This window comes from Microcaecilia unicolor, chromosome 2, assembly GCF_901765095.1.
Source record: "Microcaecilia unicolor chromosome 2, aMicUni1.1, whole genome shotgun sequence".
NCBI lineage: Eukaryota > Metazoa > Chordata > Amphibia > Gymnophiona > Siphonopidae > Microcaecilia > Microcaecilia unicolor.
The window spans coordinates 327880625-327892998 of record NC_044032.1 but is presented as its reverse complement, the minus strand read 5'-3'; the positions used below and the strand labels follow the sequence as shown (position 1 = coordinate 327892998).

The following is a 12374-nucleotide window of genomic DNA, read 5'->3' as shown; positions in this document are numbered from 1 at the left end:
GCATTTGTATCCCACATTTTCCCACCTATTTGCAGGCTCAAAGTGGCTTACATAGTTTTGTTAACACAGTTAATCCTGTTCTGTAGTTTTCTAGCTCTGCCTGTACTGTTTCTGGACATGTGTAGTTCTTGTCTGTTTGTTCTGAGAGTCTGTAGAAGCCAGCCTCATCCCTGATTTTTTTCACTGCTATGCAGCTGTGTCTGCTGCCTCTCCGTCTGCCTTGCCTTTCCCTTCCCGGCTGTGGGTGCTGGCTAGTCTGTGGTAAGCACATTTCTTCTTTGTTTGTTTTAGTCTTCCCGCTTTAACTCTTTGTGTGCAGTGTTTGTTACCTGGTTCTTATGAGCTCTGCTCCTTATCTGACTGTGTATACAAAAGCAGCCTTTCCCTTTTTGCTGTTATTTTTCCCCTTTGTCTCTAGTGTCTCTTATTTGACTCTGTGGCCTTGCCTTGAGTTGTTTTTGAGTTTTTCCTTTAACTTAGCATGGCCATATGGCCCTGTCTTGAGTTACTTCTCTGTATGCTTTCTGTTTGGGTACTCTCTGTGAGGTTTCTATCTGAGTTTGAGTGAGTTGCCCTTATGTTTAGGTGTGACTACTAGCGCAGCCCTGAGCGGCCTTTCTGTGTGGCACAAGTGCGTTCTTCCGTTTAGCTGTGGCTACTAGCACAGCCCTGAGTGTACTCTCTGTTTGGGTTTTTGTTTATGTTTGAGTGGTTTGTTCTTCTGTTTAGCTGTATCTACTAGCTCAGCCTTGAGCTGCCTCTCTGTGTGGCACGAGTGGTCTGCTCTTCCGGTTTGCTGGAACTACTAGCTCAGCCCTGAGCTACCTCTCTGTGTGATTCTTGTTTGAGTTAGTTAAGCCTATTCGTCCATATAGCTGTGGTTCTAAGCACAGCCCTGAGCTATGTCCCTGTGTGGGATTCCATTTCAGTCTCTCTGTGCTTGTGTGTAGGGTCTTTTGACCTCCTGTTTGTGGCTCTGTTTTGTACAGTATGTGTGCACTGCTTGGGTAGTATCTACTCAGGGGATTCTGTTCTGCTTCTCTTCCCTTCCCTCTGGTATGTGTGGGTTCCAGTTCGGCCTTGCGGCCTGTATGCTTGGACTCTGTTAAGTGTGGGTTCCAGTTCAGCCTTGCAGTCTGTCTGAGTGTCCTTCCTTTGTTCCTGGTTCCTGCTTTTGTCAAGCTCTGTTTCTTCCCTGCCTTGAGTGTGCACTGTCTATTGCTATGTCTTGTGTCTTGTCTGGATTCAGTATCTGGCTCGCCTCTGCTTTGTACCTTCTCAGAGGCCTTGTCTGGTGCAGCCTGGCTGCAGTCCAAGTGCTCACCATTCCTGTATCCGTGACAGATACAGGCAGATCCCTTACATCTTCTTCCTTAAAGACCAATTCTCTGCTATGGCCCCGTCCTCCCTGATGGCCCCTTTTGCTCCATCGTGATCTAACGATCCCATGGATTCCCTCGCAGGCTTTCTGTTTCTGATGTACCTGAAAAAGTTGTTACTGTCAGTTTTAGCCTCTGTGGCAAGTTTCTCTTCATATTCTTTTAGTCTTCTTTATTAATGCTTTGCATCTGACTTGCCAGTGCTTATGTTGCTTCTTATTTTCTTCATTTAGATCCTTTTTCCATTCTTTGAAGGACAATCTTTTGGCTGTAATAGACTCTTTTACTTAACCTTTTAACCATGCTGGCTGTCGTTTTTCTCTTTTTTCCATCTTTGCAAAAACATGGAATGCATCTGGTCTGAGCTTTCAAGATGGTATTTTTGAATAACGTCCACACCTGATTTAGTGTCCTACCCTTAGCAGCCAATCCTTTTAGCTTCTTTTTAACTACTTCCCTCATTTCTTTATAGTCACCCTTTCGGAAATTAAATGCAGCTACAGTAGATTTCCTTTGTGGGTTAATTCCAGATAGTAGCTCAAACGTAATCATGTTATGATCACTGTTTCCCAGGGGACTCAACACTGCTACCTCTCGCATGCCTCCAATGACCAGATGTCTGAATTTCTCCTCAAGGATCCTTTTTCCTGTCACAGAAAAATGTAACCCCACCCTGTGTACCTTTTTGAAGTACAGAGAGAGGAGCAGGAATCACCCACCAAGCATAAAGCCTGAGTTTGAGATAGTAGGAAACACTCATAAGACAGTGGGAATATAATGGGCAACTTAGATTTTTTTAGAACATGCTAAATGCTATCTCACCTTTGTAAAAGAATCCCTTTATTTCTTCTGAAATCTGGTATACCTTTTTGGTGTTATGTAATAAAATCACTTATTAGCTTAATTTCAGTGCAAAAGCAGGCTTATTTCAATCAACATTTGAATTATTGATAAATTCAAAAAGTCAAGCACTTATCTGATACCTAGAACTACAACTTACAGGACCTGGTAGCTCACAATACAAAAGAAATCGATATGTAAACAATATAGTATGCACACATTTAAATAGGGGAAGAACAAGCTAATTTAGGCCACTTAGCATTAAAAATATGTGTTCTGTGGTTAAATTGAAAGTATCAAAATATTAGATGATAAAGATTGTGTCTCAATGAAAAATACATATATAATATAAACAGAATAAAAAACACAGATCCTTAATAAATACAATTAAAATTGCAACAAATCTACAATACATCATTTTCAACTTGGCCATATTTTGCCTTTTGCCTACTGTGAGTATCACGCGACTGTTCCTAGGTGCCACATAGTGGCTATTTTGAGGCTTGACCCGCAGACTAGCAGGAGCATATGGGCATCACTCCTGCCCATAGGACCCCCAGAACACCAGGGAAATTCCAGGTAGGCCTTGAAGGGCCTATGAGAATGGGAAGGGGAGCTCAAGCCAGGGCTTTTTTCCTCGGGGGAGGGGGAGAGGGAGTGGTATTGATCAAGACTCGCATAACCTACAGCGGCCAGTCCATTTTGAATTAGGCCCGGATATTCAGTATTTCTACCTAGACATGCCCTACCATTGAATATCTGGGGCTAATTCTGCCTAAGGCAGTTGGTGTTTAAAAAAATGCTGACTGCTGTGACTGGTACATTTTCAATTATCAACATAACAAAGGTTAAATGCAATTGAAATACCACATACAAGAAAATAAAGCATAATTCACTCTCAAGATTTTTGTATGGATGATAATTTTGTCGGTATGGGATTTGTTAATCTACTTTACATTTCTGCACTTTGTCATATTGTATAAATATTTTGTTAGATTATAATTTTAAATTTTGTATCTCTTCTGCTAGGATGGCAGAATACCTTGAGTACTGTTTTCAAGTCTGGTCGCCATATCTCAAAAAAGATATAGTGGAAAAGAGCGACCAAAATGATAGAGGGGATGGAAAGGCTAACGAGGTTAGGGTTCTTGAGTTTGGAAAAGAGACAGCTTGTGGGGGGGGGGGGGGGGGGGGGGGTTGGGATATGATTGAGGTCTACAAATTCCTGAGTGGTGTGGAGCAGGTGGAAGTGAATTGATTTTTCACTTATTCAAAAAGTACAACGACCAGGGGACATGCAATGAAATTGCATGGAAATACTTTAAAAACAAATAGGAGGAAATATTTTTTCACTCAAAGAATAGTTAAGCTCTGGAACTCATTGCCAGAGGATGTGGTAACCATGACTCTCTTACTCAACACCCTCACTTATCACCCCTACCACTGCAATTTCCCCACCCCTAGCTGTCTGTTCGTCTGTCCAATTTAGATTGTAAGCTCTGTTGAGCAGGGACTGTCTTTTTCATGTTAATTTGTACAGCGCTGCGTAAGTCTAGTAGCGCTATAGAAATGTTTAATAGTAGTAGTAGTAGTAGATGATTTGGCTTTAAAAACGATTTGGACAAGTTCGTGGAGGAAAAGTCCATAGTCTGTTATTGAAATAGACATGGGGAAAGCCATTGCTTGTCCTGGGATTGGTAGCACGGAATGGTGCTACTAATTGGGTTTCTGCTAGGTATTGTGACCTGGTTTAGCCACTGCTGGATGCAGGATACTGAGCTAGATGGGTCATTGGTCTGACACAGTTTGGCTATTCTTATGTTCTTATAGCTGTTTAGTAATGGAAATGCATAGGTCATCTAGGTCTGAAAAAAGGCTTTCAGGACCCTGTGTTCAAAAAAAAGAACCAAAAACAAAAGGGTGCGTATTCAGAAGTATTTATTTGGGTAGAATTGTTTATCGTTTATTGCACTTGCTATACCGCTTACTTGCATGCTTATTAAAGCAGTTTACAGAAAAAGAAGTTAATATAAACAACAACAAAATGGAAAAATGGATAGGAACACCATTCAGTTGATAGGGGAGAGCTTGTTAATAGTACCAGTGAACGCTAAAGAGACAGTTTCCCTCATCATACAAACCATAGCTGTCATACACCAAACAGCTATCAAGTACATTAACAGAAAAAGTCATGATAATTTAAAAGATTAAAGCTTCAGAACCAACTTTGACTCTCATCGCAGTATTCTAAATTTAAGATCCTCACATTAACACATCAACTTAATTGACAAAAAGCTTGTTGGAATAAGTAGGTTTGAAGCTGAACATGAAACGTCATGAATGATGATTCCAACTGAAGATATTGAGGGTGAGAATTCCATAACGCTGGTGAGAGAAAGTAAAAAGCACTGGATCTAGTAGATTCCCACCTAGCTTTTGAAGGGTGTGGGAGAACTAATCTGTTATCCTTTAGTGATTGTAAGGTGTGAGATGGTGTATAAGGAATAACCTGTGAAGAAAGGTAATCAGGAGAACTACTGTAAAGGACTTTATGTGTTAATGTGAGGATCTTAAATTTAGTTCTGAAATTTATCAGCAGCCAGTGAAGTTTCTGAAGAAGGGGTGAAACATGATCGAAATGGGATGCCCGGCACAGAATGCAGGCTGCTGTATTCTGTAACATTTATAGTTGTTTTTGATTATGTCTGGAGATTCCTGTGTAATGACATTGCCGTAATCGTACCTAGAATGATCAAAGCCAAAAAACAGAGAGTGCATCAAAATCTAACAGATTACGAATAGATCTCAGCTTGCGAAAAGAAACCCAGTTTGACTACCTGAGATATTTGGGGCCCAAATGATAATATGGTATCCAAAATAACACCAAGATAACGAAAAGAAGAGAAGAGTTATGTTCCTACCAAACAATATCGGAGTAACTGCTGGAGTGGGTAGTGCTTCATTAATCCAACTAGTTACAGTCTTATAAGGATTGAGAACTAAGCAATGATCAAGACTGCCGGGGGTGCAAGGCATTGATATGTGGTCAAGGACCACTGACACAGTAACCATAGAAAGAAAACGAAGGTTTGATACTGGCCTTTAATTTTTAGGTTGTGACGGATCAAGATCAGATTTTTTCAAAAATGGCTTGTGTCACAAAACGCCTAGCCACTTGCCTGGGGTTACTCCACGGCCACTTAGTCTAACCCCAGCACAGCTCAGGTCCGCCTGCTCCTTCCGCTTATGCTCCTTCCACCAACTGGGTCTCAACCGCCTCTGGGCGAGTCTCCTGCTCTCAAATAATCCCCAGTGATTTCTAGGTTACTGGAGCCACACTCCATAGGTGGTCGGTGGCTCAACTGTTTGGGGAGGCTAAAGGGGGCAGGGTTAGGGGTGGGGCCAGGGGTAGAGCTTAAATCCATAATTGTCTATAACACACAGAAAAAAAAATAAATAAAAATCAAAGTCACAATTAATACCTTTTATTAAATTTAGATATTAGATATGTATCATATGTCAAAGAATAAAGTGGTTGCTCAAAGCATATATTAACCAAAATCGCTCAACTGCAAAACACTATGCACAACTTTGTGCAAAAAAAACACTCAGAACCTTACTGTACCATAAATATTACACTGGGCAGAACCTAATACATCAATATACCACCCATATGGAAAATGTAGACCATCAACAATATGAAACAAGGGATCATAATATCACAATTCTCATGTAGAGCCACAAAACATCCTAATTCATGTTTAATGTGGGATAAAATGCCATACATAAGTAAATACATATAAACTTTTAATGTTGAGCACCTGATTCTCAAAGTGGACATATTCCAAACACTATAATGAAAATAAAATGATCTTTCAAATACTTTTAAAACTTATTTTTAGCACTTTTAAAATTTCAGGGGTCAGTGCAACTCTCTTTGGTATGAAGTGCTCATGTGCAGGAATTTAGCCTAGTTAAATATCTCCATGGCAACCCAGGACAAGTCCAGCCAACCCCCCCTGCTCTGCTCTCTCAGCAGGTAATCAAATTACAACTGGTTACAAAAGGCTAGAGGCTTTCACTGCAGCTGCAGCCTGCTGCTATTTAAACCCCCCCAGAGCAGCGGGACTCACCAGAGAACTACTACTACTACTACTACTACTATTTAGCATTTCTATAGAAACAGCTGATCCATCCTGCTGTGGCTGAGGATGCATAGCCTCCCCAAGCCTCTTATACCGGGCGCCTATGCCACACGCCCAGTGGATCCACAGTTCCCAGAAAGCACTCACAGACCCAACACAGAAACCACCAGGATTCTTTATCAGTCCAGGATTGTCACACCAGGTCGTCAGTGCCAGTGAGTAAGCACTGGGCAGGCATAGTGGGCTGCGGCAGGCAAAGACTGCAGAGGACCAGCAGAGCATTGCCAGTCAGACTGGCCGCGCAAATGCACTGCAGCTGAGCTGTAGGGGAGCAGCCAGGGTCCAGGCAGGGCAGGGAGAGGGGAGGCTGCAGGAGTGAGGGGGGCTGTTGGACTGAAGGGAGGGGGCCATGTTGTGGGCTTTAAAAAATGCTTGCTGTGGTGGGTGGAGGGAGTGGTAGCTTTTAAATCTGAGCTGCTCTATCCACATTCTTTATTGCTGGTAGCATTTTTATTTGATCTCCGTCATATTTTATGTTGGCTCAGGCTGCTCGATATGTGAATATTCCATCACTGTTTTCATTATTGCTGCCAAGTATTACATGTTTGCTTTGAACTTTGTTTTAATTCGTTTATCCAATCCTTACATGCACATGGTTTAAACCCAAAAGGTGAATCCTAAGGGTGGCTGCACAATTAGGTATAAATTGTGTTTCTGACTTTACTTGTGGACTGCTAAGTGCTTACACAAATTAATGGTAAAGTCTGCTTTTTATGAAAAAAAAATGAAAATAGTTTGATAATATTAATAATAATATGCTGATGATAATTTTGCTGCTGATTATGATTATTATGATTATGCTGCTGATTACAATTACAATATTCATATTGACCTTATTAATATTGGGCTATTTTGGGGTTACTTTGTGCTACTTTTGGGCTGGAAAAATTTTCGCCATCTGGCAACATTGGTCCACGAGCTTCCCTTCCCTTCACTCCCCGATTCATGCTGCTGCATCTTAGACTCGGTTGGAAACAAAATGAAGCTGCATGCAGGACTATAGCCCTCGGCATGCTGCCAGCTTTGCCAGTTCCTCTCCTCCTCCCCCCCCCCACCCATGATGTAACTTCCTGTATCGGGAGGGGGGAGAAGGAGGAGGGGGAGTGGCAGAGCCGGCAGCATGCCGAGGACTGTGGCCCCGCATGTGGCTTCATTTTGCTTCCAGCCGAGTTGGAGAGTCAGCGGCATGAATTGGGGAGTGAAGGGAAGGCTCACGGCTTTAGTTTTGGTTGCAGTCTTGGATGTCAGAAGGCAGTGGCAAGGAGGGGATGATAGTGGTTGGGGCTGGGGAGGCTTAGCAGCAAGCATGACACCACATGCAAGAGGGAAGGTGCTTCCACATAGGCGCCGTTTAAAAAAAAATTGGTTTGGAGGAACAACTGCTCCCCTTGCGCCCCACCTTTGCTGTTCCCCTTCCCTTTGGACCTCTACTGTGACCTATACCGAGTAATGGAAGTCAGTACAGGGCCTTGAAAGTCTGTGATCATTCACAAGCCCTCCTCTATGGGCTTCCTGTTAGACTGCACACACTAACAGAAAGGTAACAAGGGGTCCTGTGCTTGCAGCTGTTATTGTTTCTGCCATTGCTATTGCTGCTGTCTTTATGCTTATGATCGGGGGGGGGGGGGGGGGAGGAGGAGGAGGAAGTGGATGCAGGAGGGGAGGGCTATGGAGGTCTGCTATTTTGTTTTCATTATCTGGGGTCATGTGAATTTTTAAGTGTTATAATGGAGTTGTATGGGCAAAAGTTTGGGAAGCACTGTTATAACCATTATAAAAGCATTGTGTTGAGTAATTTAAAAATTATGGTAGACAAAAAGTATTAATTCTTTTCTTTCTTTAAGCTTTATCCGCCTTGCTGACTACTTAATTGTGAATACTATGCATGTGCTGGCAGTGAATTCAATCACTACTCTATTGAATTATTTAATTGACAAGATCAAGCGGACCCCTACTCAGGATGTTATACAAACCTGGAACATTCAACAAGCAATGGAAGTAGCAGATAAAAAGGTACATTTATTTCAAGAAATACTGATAGCTTTTTGGATAAATGTTTATTCTGGGGCAGTCATTTGTCGGCTTGAATGATAATGATGGTCTCAATTTAATTTTTTATTTAAATTATATTCAAATAGAAAACAATTAATTTGATATTTAAAAGTACTTAAATGGTCAGCAGCAGGTGCTGAAGATTTAAGAGCATTTTTAAGAAAATGCCAGGCAACCAAAAGTAAAAATGTAGGAAAGGAGAGGATGAGTTTAATGGAGGCAGGGCCTAAATTTATCTGTATAGAGGCAATATTCAGCTGCTATCTGGGTAAATTTATCCATTGGGTGGCTTCCATAAATAAGTCTTAACTTTGAACTGATAAGTTATCTGTTTAAATTTAGGATCCCATATTTGTCAGTCCTACCTAGGACCACTGACTATCTGGAAGATTTATATAGTGTTTAGCTTTTATTTATTTATTGCATTTGTATCCCACATTTTTCCACCTATTTGCAGACTCAATGTGGCTTACAATAATACATCATGACAAGCGCCAATCAAGAGTAGATAAACAATTGGTTACATAAAGAGCAAGCGTAACATAATGGATATAATCAATTCAATAAAGCATACAGCTTTTAGAATATTAACTCCAATACTATGGAAAGTCACGTTCACTTTCAAATAAGTTTGAATTTCTTTAAATGTGATTCACCTTCAACAGTTTTGGCCTCCACTAAAAGGATGATTTTCAAAAGATTTAGGAGTTAGGCACCTAGATACAAAATATTGGTTGTCTCCAAGCACCTAAATTTAGCAGTTTAAATTACAAAGCAGTTAAACTGATGTATCTTAAAAGTGGATGCAGCTAAGGACAGTGCCAGGGCAGAGGAATATAATAAAGAGCTCAGTGCTGACTTCTAGTACTGAGCACCTAACTGCATTTTTAGCGTGCGGTAAAGTTGTGGGCATGCTAAACATTAAAGACGCCCATAGGAATGCATTGGTGTCTCTAACATTTAGCGCGTCCACAATTTTAGCATGCGCTAGAAACGTGAGTGCGCCTTAGTAAAAGACGCCCTTAGGAAGAGCCTACAACAGACATACTTTTAGGAGACTTTGGGGTCCTCAATGCTATTTTGGATCCTGACACCAAACTGGGTGGTAGCAGAGAATTGCTGCCAGGGACTACTGCAACATCAATGCTGCTGAATTTCCATTGCCAGCACCATCTGTCATTTATCTGGATAATGGCTTTGAATATTGACCAGTTTCTTTTTTTTTCAGTTGCACTATTATGATATTTTTTTCTGAGAAATTCTGAGAGAAGAGAACATTTCTCTACGTAAAAACACAGGGTCCCTTTTACCAAGCTGCAGCAAAAGGAGGCAGGCGCTAGCGTGTGTTTTATATGTGTGCCGAGGCCCCCTTTTACCACAGCTGGTAAAAGGGAAGGTCTCGCTTTCCTGCGGGAAATGGCCAGGTGGCAAGAAAAACATTTGCCATGTGGCCATTTCAGGGGGAGCCCTTACCGCCACCCATTGAGGCGGCAGTAAGAGCTCCTGAGCTAACCTGGCGGTAACCGGGCAGCGTGCGGCACTGCCCGATTACAGTCCGGCGCTACAAAAATAAATACATTTTTGTAGCACCGGAAATGATGGCGCAACTGCTGGGCTGATGTGGTAGCCTGGCAGTACTTCCATTATAGTGAGCAGTAAGCCCACGTTAGGCTTACCGCCGCTTAGTAAAAGGAGCCTATAGTTAGAAAAAAAACAAACAAACTTTATTAACTAGTCTCCATACCTTTCCCCATGGTTTTAAAACTTGAATTTTCTGCCATAGCATTAACGGAGACTCTAGAAGGCACAGCAGGGCCTAATTAAGTCTTCATTCCCATCCCCCTTCCCCAGCTTCCACCCACCCATAGCTCAACTCTTCATTTATAGTTAATTATTCTAATTAGATCAACAAGAAGAGAGTTTTGATTAGAGTTTTAATTACATTTAATTAGTTTCTGAGAAGCAAACACTAAATGATATATCATACCATATAATCTTAAGGCTCTTTATATTCATCTGATAACCCTAGTGCCTTAAGAAGTTTTAATTAAACAACTCTATAATACTAAGATGCAGACAGCAGTCCAGCAGCAAGAGGGATGCTGTCCAGTCTTTTGCACGGAGTGTCACATGTATGATTATCTCCCAGTTGGTGAGAGGTTATATGTGTGTGCTCGATGCAAAGAGCTCCTAGCTCTCAAAGAACGAGCCCATTCTCTTGAAACTAGAGTAGCAGACTTGGAGGAGCTGAGGAAGACAGAGAGGTACATAGAGGAGGCCTACAAGGAAGTTGTAGAGAAGTCCCATCTCCAGTCTGGCTGGCAGCCCCTGTGCTGCCTTGGGAGGAGGGAGGTTTTCTGAAAGGCATCGTCCTGATGAAGCTGGAAGTAATTCTGTAGCCAGGCCAAGCACACCAGGGGATTCAATATCCTCTCACACTGAGGATGAGTCTCCAGGAACTTTTGCCCAGGAGGGAAGAGTTAGGATGGGTGATTTGATCATTAGGTATGTAGATAGATGGGTGGCTGGTGAACGTGAAGATCGCTTGGTCACTTGCTTCCCTGGTGCGAAGGTGGTGGACCTCATGCGTCACCTAGATAGGATTTTAGATAGTGCTGCAGAAGAGCCGGCTGTCTTGGTACATGTGGATATCAATGACATAGGAAAATGTGGGAGGGAGAGTCATGGGATAGGAGGTAGTGTTGTTGTTGTTTTTTTTTTTTGATTAAAAACTGGTTAAAGATAGAAAACAGAGAGTAGGGCTAAATGATCAGTATTCTCAATGGAGAAGGGTAGATAGTGGGGTTCCACAGGGGTCTGTGCTGGGACCACTGCTCTTTAACATGTTTATAGATGATCTAGAGATGGAAGTAGCTAGTGAGGTAATTGAATAACTTTGTGTCATCAGCAAATTTAAAGTTGTTAAATCGCAAGAGGTTTGTGAAAAATTACAAGAGGACCTTATGAGACTGGGAGACTGGTCATCCAAATGGCAGATGGTGTTTAATGTGAGCAAGTGCAAAGTGATGCATGTGAGAAAGTGGAACCCAAACTATAGTTATGTGGTGCAAGGTTCCACATTAGGAATCAATGACTAGGAGAGGGATCTAGGTGTCATCGTTGACATACGTTGAAACCCTCTGCTAAGTGTGTGACAGCGGCTAAAAGCAAATAGAATGTTAGGTATTATTAGGAAAGGAATAGAAAACAAAAATGAGGACATTATAATGCCTTTGTATAACTCCATGGTGCGTCCACACCTCGAATACTGTGTGCAGTTCTGGTCGCATCTCAAAAAAGATATATTGGAATTAGAAAAGATACAGTGAATGGCAACAAATAATAAAGGGGATGGGACGAGTTCCCTATGAGGAAAGTCTAAAGTGGCTAGGGCTCTTCAGCTTGGAGAAAAGATGGCTGAGGGGAAATATGATAGAGGTCTATAAAATAATGAGTGGTGTGGAACGGGTAGATGTGTACTCTTTCCAAAAATACTAGAACTAGGCACGCAATGAAGCTACAAAGTAGTAAATTTTAAACAAATTGGAGAAAAAATATTCACTCAATGTGTACTTAAACTCTGAAATTTATTGCCAGAGAATGTGGTAAAAGCAGTTAACTTAACGGTGTTTAAAAAAAGGTTTGGATGGCTTCCTAAAAACAGTCCATAAGCCATTATTAAGATGGACTTGGGGGAAATCCACTGCCTAGGATAAGCAGCATAAAATATATCATACTGTTGTGGGATCTTACCAGGTATTTGTAACCTGGATTGGCCATAGTTGGAAACAAGATGCTGGGCTTGATGGACCTTCGGTCTGTTCCAGTATGGCAATAATACACTTATGTACTTTATTGCTTTTATTTACTTTTACTCTGCTTTATAATTTCTTCATGA

The 12374-nt window shown here is 41.6% G+C and overlaps 1 protein-coding gene across 1 annotated transcript in view; it reads left to right on the top strand.

Annotated features, from left to right (window-relative positions):
• The window catches only part of DNAH6 (dynein axonemal heavy chain 6), a 2906060-nt gene that overhangs the window by 140172 nt on the left and 2753514 nt on the right, over positions 1-12374 (top strand). Inside the window, exon 8 of the mRNA XM_030192089.1 lies at positions 8269-8437. Coding sequence (XP_030047949.1) covers positions 8269-8437 — 169 coding nt within the window. The remainder of the gene's footprint in view (positions 1-8268; positions 8438-12374) is intronic.